Genomic DNA, 18,201 nt, shown 5'->3' on the forward strand with positions numbered 1-18,201 from the left:
ATTTTATAGCTGTTTTAGTTTTGTTTAATTCTCAAAAGCAATAGATGCTGAAATTGTTAGATTACATTTTTTCACAGTGCTTCAACAATAATGCCATAGAATAGCAAAGAAAACCCTAAAACCGCAGCGTTTTGCTCTTTGCAAATCGCTCATAGCACACAGTAAATTGTCACTGTTTGATATGAGCCAACATTGTGAGGCATTTTGAGAGTTTGAAACAATGTCCACGGGAGCTGTACCCTGGAAGTGAGCTGCAAAGGCTTTAGTAGAAAATAGAAGGCGGCTTCTAGTTTTGCTCACTTTGAATACTTTGTATTCTTTTGCTAAAGATAACAAATGTACTGTAACATGTCAGAGGTTTGTCAAATAACAACCATATTCTGTACTATTGTGAAAACATATGGCTTTTAAATCTAGTATGTGTTTTGTGTCTCCAGTGTCCTCTCACTCACCTTTTCGTGTGATTTGTTTCAGCCAAACTTGGTAGTTCAGGGAACAGTCTACTGAGCCTGCAGTTTGTTTCAGTCAATAGCCTAATGACTTAGGTCTTGTCCTTTTTCATTCTGCATGTAAAAAAATCAGTTGCATCCTGATGTTGTGTGAGTAAAGCGCAAACAAAGTATTTTTAAGTGTAAATATTTGTGAATTTTTCAGAACACTGTAAAAGCAATTAAAAAAAATGATGCCTTTCTCTAACAAAGTACTTGGTTACAGAAACACAGCAGCGTTTCCATTGCTCTTACTTCATGACCTCAAGCCTGCTGCTTATCCTGGAGAAAAAAAACAACCAAACACACTGTACAAGTGCAGTGTTATAAAGCTCTGCTAGGAGCACAATACCAGAACTGAATACTGGGAGCAGAATGATAATGAAGACGTATTGTTTTTAACAGTTATATTAGGTTCCTTTGCCTGGGTAGTTTTTAATTCAATTATTTCCATACCCAGAGCATTACCTTGCTCTGTAGCCAATAATGCAAAGGGGTTTGGTGGATAATGTACAGTTAATGAAGATAAACGAAGTGTTTAGGCAAACAGAAAAAAGAAAACTATATTGTCCTTTTATATGCTGTAACTGATGTCGCTAAGGGTTTAATTTTCAAAACAATTACTAATCAGGTCTACTTTAAAATCACATGCAGGCCTGTAAAAACAAAACACACATTTATATTAATATTCCTCTACTTGATATTGAAATATGTGGTCTCCCAAGAATAACACATTACAAATACAATCACCCCAAAAATATGAATTTGCCAATAGGTTTTTAGAAGTGTGATGTGAAAATAGGTGGCGCAGCAATATCAATCCACACCAGGACCGGACTGCATTGCGTTACTAGATCATTCAAGAGCAAACAATAGAGAGTAAATGAAAACAAACTAAAAAAACTAAAATAGAACAGAAGTACATCCTTAAGATTTAAAATCCCTGTTACTGAAAGCAGTTGGTAAGAAAAAGGTTCAGAAAAACACAAGTACATTTGTCACAGAATTGTTTAATGTATTCAAAACCATAAATTACAATAAAAGCACAATAAAACACAATAAAAGCCATAATAGTTCAAACTTCACTCACCACACAACCGAAACATGGATGCTTCTAAACAGAATAATCCCTTTTGGAAAACATTCAGTAGCATCGAATAGGCAAACAAGAATAACACGCTTCCATGCACCCACAGCTTATTTACAGTCAGAGATTTCCATAATTTGCATTGGTGATACAAATGAATATATTTATAGGAATGCTACGTTTCAGAAAGGAATATATTTACTGCATTTATATGAGTATCATAATAGTCTCCTGACATGCGGATATATTTTGCAAGTTTATTTGAACCTCAGCTGGTTTAAAAGGTGACACAGTTGACCAACTGTAGACTAATGAAATGGGTGTCTGTGTTTGTGTGGCATGTGGGTGCAATGACAGCCATGGGTGCCTGGAGCCTCAACACACTCTCACCATTATCACTATAATAGTAAGGATCTTGGATTTAAAACAATAAATAAAATACAATCAAGAAGGCAAGGTCAGTTTCCACAGTACTGTTGAAGCAAAAAGCGGTACAACAATATCAATTAAAAATAAAGCTATTGTGGTGAAAATGTTTAGTTATTGGGTGCCAATGCCTTTGGAAACAATATTTATCCATTAAGTCATTCACGCAAAAGCCATGTAATATCGAATGATCAGTGCCCACTCATTCCTATCTTTAAAGTAAATACACATAAAAAGAACTGAGCACCGTATGTCTTTTTTTCCCTTGTTAAGTTAGCTGAGATCTTGATTTGTTGAGACAGGCATTGTAACCACACTGCTCTGAATACTTGGTTTCAGCACCAATATTAGCATGGTAAATGACTGATATAAAATCTCTTACCCACACTCTGGTCCAGTGGTAATATTCACATGGGTTCTTGCTACCACAGTACTGTGGCTATAGACAGTTCCTTAAAACAAGGCAAAGAGTAACCGTTCCGTTTCAGTGCAAATAACACAAGTCAAAAGTACCTGTTTGATGGTTTGGTAAAAGCATAAGAAAAACAACAACAAAATAAAATAAAATAAAAATAAAAACAAACAAAAAAACTGCCAAAACAAAACAAAAACAAAAAAACAGTCCCTGCTCCTGGAAATGTCTCTGCCTCTCCAAAAACAAAGAAAGCTTTTACAGCTTTAGTCCCCGTCACGACTCCATTCAGCAGGTTCAGTGAGTATGGTATGAAGAGGTTGCATACTCATGGTCTTCCCCCTCCAGCCTGTAAAACAAATGGGATTGTTTATTACAGGATGTACACGCAAAAAATAAAAATACCCTATTATACAATTTATTTGCCAAGCAATCGAGGTAATAATGTTACATTTCATAGAGATCTTGGGTCAATTCATTTCATCTAAGATCTCTGCAGTTCAGCTCATTAGAATAGGGCCCTCTTGCACCCAGGTGCAAGCACGTTTCTGTTTTTAAGCCCTCTACTGAAAAGGTTTCATGCATTAAGAGAGGTAGGTGTCCTGCCCTTAGGTCCTACAGTCAAGTATGTTGTTTTTAAAACCAGGTGTTTAACGAGACTATTGTATTTTTTTTATTATTATTATTATTATTATTATTATTATTATTATTATTATTATTATTATTTATTTCTTAGCAGACGCCCTTATCCAGGGCGACTTACAATCGTAAGCAAATACATTTCAAGTGTTACAATACAAGTAATACAATAAAAGCAAGAAATACAATAACTTTTGTTCAAGCAAAGTACAAGTGTGACAAACCACAATTCAATAATACAGCAGATAATAGTGATAGTTACATCAGGATATGATTAAATAGTGATAGTTACATCAGGATGTGATTAAATACAAAGTACTACAGGTTAAACACTTGGCAGATTACAGTATTCTGAAGTACAGGATTAAATGCAGTAAAATAGGGGGCAGATAAGAGCAAAATAAAGCACATTTACATGAAGGGTGATAGTGTCCCAGGATACAAACAGAGGAGTTCTACAGGTGCTGTTTGAAGAGGTGAGTCTTAAGGAGGCGCCGGAATGTGGTCAGGGACTGGGCAGTCCTGACATCTGTAGGAAGATGGACTGCCCCCTTTTAAGATGGACTTAAGACTTGCATACTTTTCTTTAAATTAACAATATCTAATAACCCCCAAAATATTTGCATCTATTTTTTCTATAACCATTTTTTTATTGGCACAGCTCCACATTGAATGTATTGTGTGGATTCTTCCTAAACTTACATTTCCCTTCATAAATAATATAATCCTACTGTACTACAGCTTTCACCCTGGAGACTGATCCAGTTTCCTGTAAAAAGAATGCCTGCGTTTGGGAACTCTGTACAATATTTCTAAACCTCATCAGCATCGAGTTTTAATCAGTCACCTTCTGCGGGTAAAGCTTGACTAAGCTGAGAGTTCACTGTGAACGCATTAGCAATGACAATTGCCAATGTAGAGGTGTTCATTTGTCATTTGTGTCATCAACATTGACCCACACTTTTACTAAGCGCTTCAAGTTAATTGGAAACACTAGAAATTCTCAAATGAATTCTCTCTGAATTCCAGCTGAAAGCTACACATATGATACTTGTACATGGTTTCATAAACCATTATAGGCAAACACTCATTACAGAAGCTAATTTACATGTCTTGTCTTTTGCCTTTATCAGTTTTCTCCTGCATTGTGAAGTCAATCTAATATACTATAATCAAAGAACGACTGAAGCAAATGTCAGTACAATGCATTCAGCTGACTACTGGGCTACAAATGACATTACAAATTAATATTTTGTAGTAATAGTTTACTACTTTATTGTGGACAGTGAAGATGGAATCCTTTCTCTTTGTAAATAGATTTTAATTTAGGATATCTCTACAGTCTTCAGAAAACACCAGTGTGACTACATTGACCAAACACACACACACACACACACACACACACACACACACACACACACACTTAGATGTCCTTTAGTTATCATAACAGTCACTGTTTAGATAAACTGAACAGACCCCTTTCTGGTCCTAATCTAGGGAGATCTTAAGGGTGTTCTGGTAATTATATGGAACTAGTCACAAGGCAGGGAGTTTAGTGTACTATGTATTAATTAAGGACAAGTCTATATATAAAAGTAGTGTTTAAAATGCAAAAATTACCTTGTTCGTATTCATTACTATAACAGAATTATATCATGCTAAGGAAACCAATGTTTTAATGACCTCTGAAATAAAAATAAAATTAAAAAAAACATTTTCTGCTGTACAAAACTGTGTTTCTCTCCTTTGTTTATGATGTAGTTTGATGGGGTACTGGGTTTATTTTACTCTTAATGGAGTATTTAGTGAAATACAGTTTTCAGATGATTTAAAACAAAAGAATATTCAAATATTTGCTGAATTTTTAAGGAACTTCTCTGTCCCAAAGCAGTGTGTGTGTAAATCATTCAGGCACATTTTAAAAATGTCGACAATCACATGGTTTTGAGAAGAATGCAATCTTCTGTTGCTTCTCAGTCTGTCATGAGACTATATGGTTTAGAAGTGTGTTTGTGTGCAGCAGGGAAGTATTCTTAACATCATGATGGGTCAGCAGATGCCCAGACTACTTGGATTAGAAATTTCCATATCAGCTGACAGCGAGAGAAATTTTAGATTAAAAAAAAGCATGAATATTTTGATTAAGATTTCATAAGCAGTTAATTTTTTTCCTCTCTTCAGTACAAAATTAAATGGACTACACTGCTCCACAGGGTGTGGATGCAGACAATATGCCGTATTGGAAATGCAGCGCAAGAATGCTTTTCTGTGCCAGAAATCAAGATGGTTCGGGCTGTTTATTTGCTCTACAAAGCGTAAGAACTTAAATGTGTCAATTGATTCCTTTCCCATAACCAACGTCTTGGAAAGCACTGACAGCAACAAGAAAACATAAAAAGATATCAGTGATTTACACTGCTCTGTTACATGCTGGAACTAGTTTGAATGCACTTTTACAGTCTTTCAAAGCAGAGCAATCACAAAAACAGCCCAAGAATGTATTTAACAATGCAATCCCATACATCAGTGATGTCAACATACTACGCACTGCATGAATACACAAATCTGCCCCTACCATGGAGATATAACAGTACATACCCTCAGCCATGCAGTTATACAGTACCATATAGCCCTGGATGAAATTGCATCACTGTTTCTGGAGTTGTCATAGTGACACCACCATACAAGGGTTAAAAAGTACCTGGATTTCTAAGAAACTGCATCATGGAAGTGGTATGTTGTGAGAGATTATCATCTTAGTAGTTCAATGCTGATGGATAAGGCACCCAGATAAAACTATGACAGCAGTTTATGCTCTGGATTGCCCTAATTTAGATGCATCCTCCTACAGGTTTCACCAATAAAAAGGAAATCTTATAGCAATAAAGAATGGCTGAAATACGCTTGGTTTTCCACTTTGTTTACTTTCAGCCTTGTCGCCACTCTGTCACGCTTTGAACAAAACAGGTACAGTATGCTCCTGCTCCTACCTGTAGTAAATCTGTCAGGAGGTTATACGTGTCAGCTGCAAGCTTAGCTGTAGCCCACGGAAGCAAAACCAAAATATAAACAATTAAGTCAGATTCTGTTATATTATCTAGCTTCCAGGTATCTAGATTAGAGAATGTTAATAAATCTGTACTGCAAGAGTCTGTGGGTATAAATTAATTAATACCCAGGACAACATTTTTGTTTTGTTTGGTTTACAAAATGTAGAAACACTAATCTGGAGCATTAACAGAAGATTAGAGATGCTATTTTTCCAGGTAGTATCCAGGGGATGGGATATCCTGTTTAGTACTGCCGCTGGGTGCCTAGCCTTGCAAATGTAGGATAGTTTATAAATAGCAGGATCATGAGGGAACAGTGTGCCCTGGATCATCCTCCCAGATGCCTGATAGATAGGGGGCCCACTGTAAAACAGAATGAAGCTCAAAGTCATTACATACTTTAAATCAGGTGGAAACTAATTGATTTTCTGGATTAGACACAGAATCATCCCGTTTTTGGTTTTAGAGATATTTAAGGCAAAATGTGATCCTTCACTGGTCTGGTAATTTTGTAAGATTATCAATGGCCATTTCAGCATGTTCAAAACACATATGTGCTACAGTATGCCACACTCACAGAGGAAATACACTACAGGGGTTAAAAGGCTCCCTGAGATATGTGGTTTCTTCCAAACTTTTATTTGATTCACTTTTTATATCCTGGGGGTGACCTTCCATAAACCTATGCCTTCAGGAATGAGCAACTGTGCGTTAAAGCTATTTTCTGGAAGCAGTGAAGTGAGGAGAAGGCATTACACAGAAAACAGCTATTCAAAGCAGAATCTAGTGTGAAACCGATCATGCTGGAATTGACAAATAACCTTGCCAATTGAAACGATCCATTAGTTACAAAAGGGTATGCATTTTGAATTACTGTGAACAGTGCTATCAGTCTATAAGAACAATACTGCACACGGGAAAATCAACATGAATGTTCAGTATCACTTATGTTTCACCTAGCTGTGCTTCTTTAAGTGTTTCATTGACAGCACCTGTAATTAAATACAGTGCTAACTTAAGAAAATCTGTCTCAACTGTGTGCTTAAAACAAGCTGGAATGCAGTGCTTCTTGTTAGAAAAAGCTGCCCCCCCCCCCCCCCCCCCAGTGCAGATGATGATGGATACTGCTATTCCAGTAGAGTGGAAATATGCCTGCTGTGTATTAAAATGCAGCCTGTAGTGCATTTCTATTGAAATTGTTTCTCAAGATTCATGCTTTACCAGTATAACATGTGAGTGTTCTAAACTATGGAAGCTAAATACTGCATTGTGCCAAGGGATTCTACATAGCATAGTTAAAACACTTTCAGAGAATAAAATTATACAATCTACAACAGTGACAACAAGTCTGTCTATTTGAAATGGATACCAAATAACCAGCAACACTAAGTTTAATTTCATCAGCATGGGAATACCTACACAACATCAACTTCCATCACTGTACTATTGTCAGTAAAAAATAAGGCTTCATGCTTAAGCAACACAGAATAAAAACCTTCCAAACAGGCTATTCATATTCAATGCAATCTGATTTGTGCACAATACTGCATTCATCACTCCCAGCTTCCACCTTGGTCTATAGAGAAAAAATTGAAGATGCATCTTTTTTTTCACAATGCAAATACATTCCCTCATCAAAGCCAATCGCAATTATTTGATCTTATCCCGCATCACCACTTGATAACCAGATGTATCCCCTAATGTCTTCTGAATTTCCTGTCATATTTCACTTTCCCCAATACAAAAAGAGCTTTCCTTTTTTTTTTTACCTAGTCATACAGGTAATGCCTGCCATACAGCAGCTATCACATCCTACCATGGTTCACATTGGAAATACAGGAAAACCAAGGTGTCTCCACAATACTTTATTATCTGTCTATTGTAAACCAGGTTTATTTTCTTATAAGCCCACATAGCTTACCTCTGTGCACTGATCACAGGGTAGAAAACAATTCTATAAAGTTGCCACTGAAATGTGTTTTCAGACCTAGGCATTAAAGCCACTTGAAGCCACTCTCACTTGCGAGGAGGTCTAATGCAATTTCATAGGTTAGTTTTGCTGACAAAGAGGTTTCCCCCTGTACTGTATAATCTGAGCATGGCGCAGTGCTGATCCCACCAGCCAGCTGACAAGGAGAAACTGATTACCTTTCTGGGTACTTCAGTTCTCACCAGCTAAAATGTTCAAGGTCTGTCCAGCAGACCGATTGATGGATTAAGATAAGAGAACAACAATAATGAGAAAGAAGCACTGAGGGAGAAATGCTGTTTCTTAAAGAGTGTACATCACTGCATTCTCAAAGTATCACAATGCATTTAGACATGTGGTCACCTTTAGGGGTGTTTAAATGTTTTAGACGTGATCCAAACGTTAAGCATTTAGAATTTTGCCTAAATGTTTCAAATTATGTTTGCGAACTGTTAGGCAAGTATAGATGTGTTTTTACACCTAAAAATTATACAGTGTAAGGTTATTGATTTATCATTGGTTTATTCATTACACATTGATGCTGTAGTCATTTATTTTAAACTATGTTGGAGTACTTCTGCTACTGCTTCCTGCAATAGTTACCTACATTCCAAAAAGTTTAAATATTTAAGAAATTAAATAGAATCTAACAACAATACACGTGTCTATTTAAACCACTTTCCTAACCACTTGTGCCTTGCAAGTTATTTGTTTACACTGTTGGCAATAAAATACTGAATATTTGTTTTATTTTATTTTAAATGACAGAACTGTTACACTAACCAATGGGATTTTCTTCAGCACACAGTAGAGAAATTGCTTTATACATTCAAAGCAATTACCAAGTTACTTATCTTAATTATTTTACACCACCCCCACGTTTCCAAACTCTGGCTGCAAGACTGTATGAGACAGCACTTCTTAAAGTGACACTACACAGTCTCACACCACGGTGGTAAGGCTGCTACCACCAGACACGATGCGACTAGCGAAACTGCAGCGATGCAACTAAATGAATAGAACTTATACTTCTGAGAAGGATCTTCCGCACGACAGGCGACGCGGGAGCGACACCAGGGCGACGCAAAATAAATAGGATTGAATCCTATTTTTTGAGATTTGTCGCGCGACAACTAGAGAATTGACCCATCAGAGAACAGCTTCAATGCACATGGTCCAGCAGGGTGAAGCAGGCTCTTGACACTTCCGTTGAAAAAATACCCAGAGCTTTATGACAAAGGTCATCGCAATTATAGTTTTCGAACGACCTAAAACGGTTTAATACTTATAGTAATGTTATTAACTATGAACATGCAGTTGTGCCGCTAATGGCTTTTTCTTAGACCGATATAATCGATTTTTTTATTTATATATTTTTATATGAGTTTTCAACTCTTAAGTCTAATACTACTGTAATTACTACTGCTGCTGCTCTTCAGTTTTATTTATTTATTTATTTATTTATTTATTTATTGTGCGGTGGTATTGTTAAAAAAAAAGAAAAACTGGTTAGTGCTAATTGGTGTTGAAAAAGGTAGCGTGTAGACGACTCCTCCCCTTTCTTCCTTCAGTCGCTTCAAAATGTAAAACCCAAACTTAAAATATGTGGAATATCATTTTTTTCTCAAAAAACATTAAAATGACAAATATAGAAATAGAAATAAATAATACAAATAGGTTTATTATATCCCCGCATCCATCACAGCAAGCCGTTAGTCATTTTGAAAGTGAACGCTCTGAGAATCCAGCTCTGTAGCTGGAGCGATCAGAAATTCATCTCCTCTGAGTTCGAACGACACCATAGAGCGCCTCCCGGAGTTTCCGAACGGTCAGAGTGCGCTCTGACACTGAGATTGAGTTTACGAACTCACCCTCACTCAGCTTTAAATACATTAACTTCCACATATAAAGCTTCCTTGTTGAATTTAACTTAAAAATGGAAAATTACAGTTTAGATATTTTGTGAGAATAGGGACACCAGTAGCAATGTTAAACTAAAAACAACGGAGGCGTATAAATAATTGGAAGCGAGAAAATAAAAATCCAAGATCTTATGCAAAAACTGAATAGACACCGTTTTTTTTTAAATACCGCAGCAATTTCTATGTCAGTAGTTGTCATTCCCTCTCTATATTGGTTTCTATTTGTGAACACCACATTGATACAGATTGGCTGATTTAAGTCAGACAATGCACAGACAGGAAACAGGAAGATTACATTGACCTAAGGCAATGCTTGGGATGAAGCAGTGGGGTATATTGTAAGATTGAATTTAACACCAACCAACACCACAGCCAAGCCTTCATGTTTTTATATTGATTGTGGCCAAGGGTGTATTTTTGGAATTGTCAAGCAAGTTTTTTTTTTTTTTTTTTTTTAGTTCAGGACAGTAATTTATTTGACGACCTCAAGACAGAGATAAATGACTATGTGTGGGTGGAGTGATCAGACGCTATTCTTCATCTTCAGGTTACAAGAGCAACCTATTCATATCATGTCATCCCTTGGCCATTTCAATCACTGCAGTAAAGCTGTCTGTTTGTAAGTTTATCACAGATCTTTACACTTCTGGATTTGATCTTTCTAACGTCTATACTAGGCTCTATGAACATAGCTGTAACACATTAGAAATTTATATCAAGTCATATTTTTTTCTACCAAATAGATATTGATAGCCCTGAAATCGTCCACTTCTTGAACAGCAATCTCAAACAGTTTCGTGAATACTGTATTAATCCATAAACCAGGACAGAATTCTTTCACAGCTGTGTTTAACTCTCTGGGAATGCATATTCATGGCAACAAGGATGCAGTGTGCGTATGTCATACTTACTGAGATGTACATATAACTAGAGAACCACTTATCCATCTGAGATGAAATTTGGTTATGATATTTATTTTCCAGCTATTGAAAATAGCAGCATCCGGGATGAACCTATACTTAATGTGTCCGACTGTATACCATTCTTGCATTTTTCCATGTACATAAGTAAAATCATGGTGATCTGCTTTTCTATATACCAATAGCCCTAGTTTAGTATTTACAGCTGTGGTGAGGATGTAGTTACCAACATACGTTTTATGTTGGTAGAGTTATTTTTTACTCCTTACCATGTTTGTTTTTTTCTTCTTGTTTTTTTTAAAAAACAAAAATTAAACTCAAGCCCCATTTTCCTGCACTTTGCCGTGCCTCTTACCTGATGTCCTCCTCTTTAAGTTTCCTAGCTGCCTGTTTGGAGAGTTGAATTTTCAAGTCCAGTCTCTGTAAGTAATCTTTGGCTGACAGCTCCTCTGGCTGAGTGGGCTGGCTGTCAGGTTCCTGAGGGCTGGGAGAAGGAGATGCGGTGGAAGAAGAAGGTGAGGAGTCATCCTCCACCACGGTCACGCTGGCCTCGCTGTCCGGTGATTCTAACGAGTTTAGTCCATTAAACGATATACATTTCTCTGAGATCACTGGAATATTTAGGCTTGTCTTCAGAAATATACAATCATTGCTAAAGATTTTGTTTGCCCTCTTGATGTGTTCCATCTTAAAAAAAATAAATAAATAAATGAGTTCACTGTGAATGAACAGGTTAATTACTATCACACCGTAACATGATGCATTACAACTGATAAAAATGAATGCTGACTGCCTCCTACTGACCATAATGCACATTACCAGCACTGTTACCAAACACATCCTTGACATATAATAGGCAAAATAATTGGAGAATGTTATAGAACATTATACATTCCCCTATGTTGAAATGTAGTCAAATGACCTTCTTGACCTACATAAGCTGTGAGAGAGTTCAGTGCAACTATTAGGCAACAAGTCATGGGAAAGCAGTAGAATCTCAGTGACTTCACATGGGGCATGACAGTATTGACCAACTTGTCCAATAAAACAAGTAGCCTGTATATAATGCTTCTCATCCAACTGTTGGCCTAATTAGCTTAAGTTTATTTTTGAGTAGTACTTGTACTGTACCATGTTGGAAGTATTTAGAACAAATATATATATATATATATATATATATATATATATATATATATATATATATATATATACACACACACACACACACACACTCAGTATTGATTATTAAGTTTTACGCAATCTCTAAATCAATCTGCGTTTAACTGGAATTTCAGTTCATTTAATGCTACTGTTGATTTTCAAGTACTCTGTCTTTAATTTCCTCATTCCAAAATGCTCATATACAGTGAAATTCAAAATATTTGTTTTGTCATTTTCAGAATGCGTGTGTGCGACCTTACAGAACTCAATGGAAACACGTTCAGCCTTGATGTGCAACACTGTTGTCTCGCTCCTTCTCCCCTCTCCCCTCTCCCTCCCTATTGCATTCCGTACAGCCCTTCTATTTTTCATTTACTAAGTGTGCACGTTTTGTCAGATCTAATATGTGGAAACAGAGTTGCTGTTTTAAAATAGATCATGGGTTTTATTTATTAGCAAACTGCATGGTGTTATTAACTTGTGTCGTCATATTTTCACAGCCAACGCTGTTGCCACCGAGAGCTCAAAACGAGTACACAGAAGGTACTTCCTGGAATCCGGGTGGTCTAGGTTTCCCGGTGGACGCTTTATTGTGGAGCATTTGTGTGGTTAACGGTGCTTGCTTTCCCCTGTTCCCCCCACGTCATTGGCAAACAAGTGCATTTGAAACGCAGTTAAAATTTTCCATTGCTAATATAAGCATCATAGGAGTGCATTGGCTACATTATAACTGCGTTCAAGCGCTCGTCACAGTCGTTAAGAATGAAATGTGAGGGTCTACCTGGCCTTAGGCTGCACATTTTCAGAAGAGAACGGTTTCGGTATTTGCGACTGCTTCCGTCAGAGGGAATCTCCTAGGTTTCTATCTTATAGATGTATACATTCACATAAGACAGGCTTGCATTTTGTATAGTTTCTTACCGTGACTCCGTATCTGAGAGCGATTCCCTGTAGTGTATCACTCGCACTGACCCGGTGCTCGATGTATTTCTCTGCTAGCGGTGCGGTTACACTGGCGGTGCTGCCGTACGAACGGGTCTTGGTCAGGGCCAAGCTCTGGGACAGTTCGGCTTCAGACTCCGAACCGGAGCGGGACCTGGGGAAGACCGGTTGTCCAAACCGACCGTCTCCATCGCTTAGTGGTAGAACCGGGGAGAACTCCGCCATCTTCTTTTTAATAATGAAGCAGTGGGCTGTTCTTTAAGGTACGGCAGCACTGTAGTCCAGGGTTCAGGGTTTCGCCGGTAAATTCAAACTAGTAAATTAGCAAAAGGTGGAACGAACTGCGGTTTTGTTTAGCAGTAGGTCTTTTCGAATATTATAATTACGTATCCCTGTAGTTTTCAAAGGCCTGGAATAAAACAACGCACAACAAATGTAACGAAGCCGTAGTAAGCAAAGAACGTGCCAGCAGTGTTGCAACATGGTACTGCAGCTCTAATGAATGTGATTCTTTTTGACAAGGGAACAGTGGGCCAATTAGGTTAAACACATGATTAAAACCTTTAGAAATGTTCATACTGTTAACTATTTTAAAACAAAGGGTATTTAAAAACGTTCGAAACATAAGTGGGAAATTTACAACTGTCAGAAGCTGACTTAAGTTTGACAATAATAATACTAGTAACCTCTAACTAGCAGCAGTCAAAACGTTTCTACTGTACACAGTGTTGCAGTTAGTTTGACTTCCTGTGGTATAAAACAGAGACAGAAACGTAGTGGTTAGAATTGTTAGGAAAACTGAAGTGAAACCTGAGGCTACTAACATTAAAAAAGAAGCTTGGAACTTTGAAAGTTTATTATTTTTTATTTTTTTTTAACCCACAGTAGCATCTGCATGGTCCAACGATTTTTTAAAATGTCCTTAATGTTAGACTGTAAGCCTGCAAGCCAGATGAAAGGGTGTCGTTAGGCATTTTGCATTGATGAGAAATTCTTTTAATATGAGTAACTGATTTTGCCACAGCTTAATTAAAATAAATAAATAAATACAATAGTATCCTGAAAAAGTAGATAATCATGAGCTACATCTTCAGCATGCATAGAGTGGTATACTTGCCCAGGAATCAGGTGTCAGTACTGTGAAAATAAGTATGTTGCTGTGACTGACATTTACATGTTGAATAACTTCTTGTAACAAATGCCTACAAACCAAGTTTTATTCATACAGGTACTTGTGCTTACCAAGTTACCAAGTTCCATCATAATTGCATTAGTGGTTTTCTTGGCACAGTAAATACGTGTGAAATATACAAACCATGATCAGTATGAAAGCCATATACTGTTTTTCTTTTTGTTTGTTTGTTTGTTTGTTTGTTTGTTTGTTTGTTTTTAAACACGCCCTCACAACAATAGTTTAAATCCCAAAACCAAAGATGTAAATATGTTTGCAAATAAAATGTCTCTATATTTTACAAATTAAATCAATTCAGTCTGTTAAAATTGAAACACAAATACCCACAACAATTCCAAGGAATGGTTTTATACTTTTCAATGTCAAATTCTCAATGGATTATTGTAAAAATGTTTTTAAAAAAAAAAGAAAAGAAAAAGAAGATGCACGAATAATTCTCAATGGAACCCAAATTAATTGGCTGATAATTAATGTACATTTATAGATACTGTGATCCCACCAATTAACACCCGTTCCAGGACATAGTTTTGCATTTTTTAAATTACTTAATATGTGCCTCATATGCCTTTAATTATTTTACATTTTGAATTTTAAATAATTAACTTGAAATCAGGAGATTAAAACAATGTATTCCATTCCATGCAACTTTACCATTCTCTTACAAAGAGGTCTAAATGACTTTGATCACAGACTGCATATAAGACACATTTTGTCATTAGGAATGATACACTACTTCAAGAAGGAAACAATTTAATTAATTCACAAAGGTAAAGTATTCAGTATCATGCTACACTCAACATGTTTATTTGAATTTATAATGCAATTACTGCACATAGGAACATCACAAGCATTACATATAATTGAAGTTTGAATGGTGTAACTGTACCCCAAATTTAACTTTCGCATTATGTGATACAAAGGCTGTTATTAAATAAAAATATGTATAGTGTCTAGAATAAGTATACAGTAACCAGCTGCTTAAAATAATTGTTTATTTGTACTGTGGATAAGGACTGTTGAGCACAGGTGATCTTTACTGCAACGGTTTTTCATTTCCAATAATTTCATAAACTGACCTTTTAAACAATTGGAATATGAAAGATTACTAGTTTAAGCCATTCTAACTTTTTTACATTATGATGAATATTTATCAATCTTGTTCTCTTTCACCAGTTTGAAAGGTCAGCTTTAAAATGATTGTTTTCCCAGCCTTTTTGGCAATAGTGGAAAAATAAATTGCCTATGAAAATAAATATGTATTATCTTTTGACATCTGCTCAGTTTACGCAGGATCCAGACTCAATTGTAGCTGAAAATGGGGTACCACGTTAGTTTAGGAATCCGTTATAAGGCATTATATACAATACCAAAAAACCCTATGGCAAAAGTATATAATAACTCTATTGCAAAAGCAAAGCAGCCCTATATAATTGGTGAGACAGACATATAAAGACAGACAAACAGACCGACAGACAGACAGGCATAGAAAGACAAACAGACCTGAAAAGAATAAGTGTTAATAGCATAATTAATAACACCTTTATAGATGGTTTATAATCACTTAGTTATAACAGGAACCTAAACTAAAGTGTACCCAAAGTGATTGTCTAAAATAGTAAAGTGGTTACGCAGCACAACATATATGAGAGATATGAATTGTGAAATACATTTCATTTGCTTTCATCCTTGAACAAATACCACTACAAAGTGTTTGCTTTCACATGTCTTACGCATATGTGCTTTGCATTTATATGTTACATTTGACATATTCTCAAAAAACAAAATAGCTTCTGGATATGAAAAATAGGCCCAGGATTCATGGGGGTTTGGTCAGTCTCGCACAAATAGTTTTTATTGTTTCTGAATTACACTGGAGCATATTTTAAATGTAACCCTTTAATCGCTGGAGTCCATTCTAATGAGAGTTTTAATGGATTTTAGTTTATAAGTTTACAATGTGATTTGTGCCCTCTTCTTTAATATGAATTCTTAATTCAGTGAACTATGGAGCATCACCCTGGGGTAAGCCTCTAGGAATTCTAGGGTGAAAGACATCTTAAAGACCCACTGCTAAAAGGTGCCCTCTACTTTCTGAACAGAGCTCCAAAAAGGTCATTCAGAAATAGTGTAGAAGAATGTATTGATTTTAGACCCATGTCTCAGTAAGGTTTAATGAACCAATCAAAAACACAACCAGTATTTTCTATAAGGCTATGCAGTTTTCCATCTTACAAATCCATTATAGTTAGGTTCTTGCCTTGTCCTATCAATCAACAAAACCAGATACAAAATATTACTAAAAAATCTTATTAATATATATTTAAACATGCAGAAAACACCCCAAATCAATTGCATACTGTAAGTTTTGGAAGCCACTGTGGATGGGTTAGACGACTCTCAATATCAGTGAAATGTAATTCCTAGTCAAATACAGATTATTCAGGTTAACCCTTGCATAAGCTTTTCCGATATTTAACTACATAGTGACATCTCACTAAATTATTTATTAAAGAGTAAACTTTAAAATACATTTTCATAATATATTTTGCTGTTCTCTTACCCCACTCTATATTATTTATTTATTTATTTATTTATTTATTTATTTATTTATTTATTTATTTATTAGCAGAAGCCCTTATCCGGGGCGACTTATAATTACAATTGTAACCTGTGTGGTTCAAATTGCAATTACCCACTTACTGTATTGGATACCATTTCTGATATACTTAGTGTTAAGGCACTTTGACCTGAATCCAGGATCAGCGCATAGGGTCTAGTTGCCAGATTTTCTTTCACCATAGACATCTTGTAGTCCAGATCAGCAAAGTGCATGTATAGTTGTAAGAGCCAGCGCCATCTAGTGAGCAGGCATTGTGTACAGGCACAGCAATAATTAAAGGAAACCAGATTCACTAGACTAGGCTCATAACCCTAAACAGACACTCTACTGGTATAGCATGTTGTATGTGAATAGAGAAAGAATGAACTCTGGTCCAAGCATTTTTACACAGAGTTTCAAAATGCAATTCAACATAATATTTGAATAATTGCCATGAGAACCACTCCAGATGATTGGAAACACCTTAAAAGTGTAAGGGGACAGTAAATATGCTTAGCCCAGGATGTTAAAGGGTTAATGGTGGAGTCATAGCAAGAAAATAGCAACTGAGTCATACAGTAGCTGTGCGAGTTCACAAGGATTGGAAGAATTTTCCAGCTCAGTGTGTCCCGCATAGGAACACATTATGTGAACTGATTATTCATTTATCACATAGTTAATAGCAAAAAAGGAACAGCATTAAATGGCATTACAAAAATATGTAAAAACAGCACAGCCTCACCAGTCAATATCTTGTTTTATTATAGGCTAGCATTATGTGCAATATATTTAAATATATTTCAGGTTTATTTTAGTTCTATAAAAAAAAAATCCTAGAGACTTTAAAAACGTGTGGGTAGCTTTGGTTCAGATGCTTTTGAAAACAAAATGCGTCATCTCAAGGGTTTTGTTTTCCTGGTAAAACGTTTTAAGTACAATAAATTATAGTTAAAATGATTAAGCTAACATAATCCACCCTCTTAAGACCTTTACATGTTTTGCTGCTGTATGACTTATATTGCGTATGTTCAGATACACACTGTATTGTTAATTGTTGTTAGTGTGTGTGTGTGTGTTTGTCAAGTATACAGGTAAAGGTTTGCTATGTCTGTGATGTCCCAGTGGGAGCTCTTGAAAACGCCAAGCTTAATCTGGTGAAATATTTTTCAGATGAATAAATAAATAACTGAATAAATCTACAAGCATTTGTATTGGCATAAATGATGGGCCATCATTCAGCTACGGTTCAGTGCCTGTGCCTTCTTAATTTGACTGATACAGCCAAAACTTCAGGGCATTAAAAACTTATCCCGGGTTAAAAGACAACTGATCTGCTTTGACCTTCCTTTGGATAAGCTGCACCACCATTGTACTGTATGAGAAAAGCACAGGAT

At 36.1% G+C, this 18,201-nt stretch overlaps 1 protein-coding gene across 1 annotated transcript; it reads right to left on the minus strand.

Moving 5' to 3' along the window:
- Positions 1-1,482: 1,482 nt before the first annotated feature.
- Positions 1,483-13,520, minus strand: LOC117429896 (lysM and putative peptidoglycan-binding domain-containing protein 2-like). Its single transcript, XM_034049829.3, has 3 exons — positions 12,996-13,520; positions 11,269-11,600; positions 1,483-2,762 (listed from the first exon to the last, which is right to left on the minus strand). The coding sequence occupies exons 1-3, from the start codon at positions 13,239-13,241 to the stop codon at positions 2,711-2,713; spliced, it is 630 nt and encodes a 209-aa protein (XP_033905720.3). The 5' UTR covers positions 13,242-13,520; the 3' UTR covers positions 1,483-2,710.
- Positions 13,521-18,201: the final 4,681 nt, after the last annotated feature.

This window comes from Acipenser ruthenus, chromosome 24 (assembly GCF_902713425.1).
Source record: "Acipenser ruthenus chromosome 24, fAciRut3.2 maternal haplotype, whole genome shotgun sequence".
Classification (NCBI taxonomy): Eukaryota; Metazoa; Chordata; class Actinopteri; order Acipenseriformes; family Acipenseridae; genus Acipenser; species Acipenser ruthenus.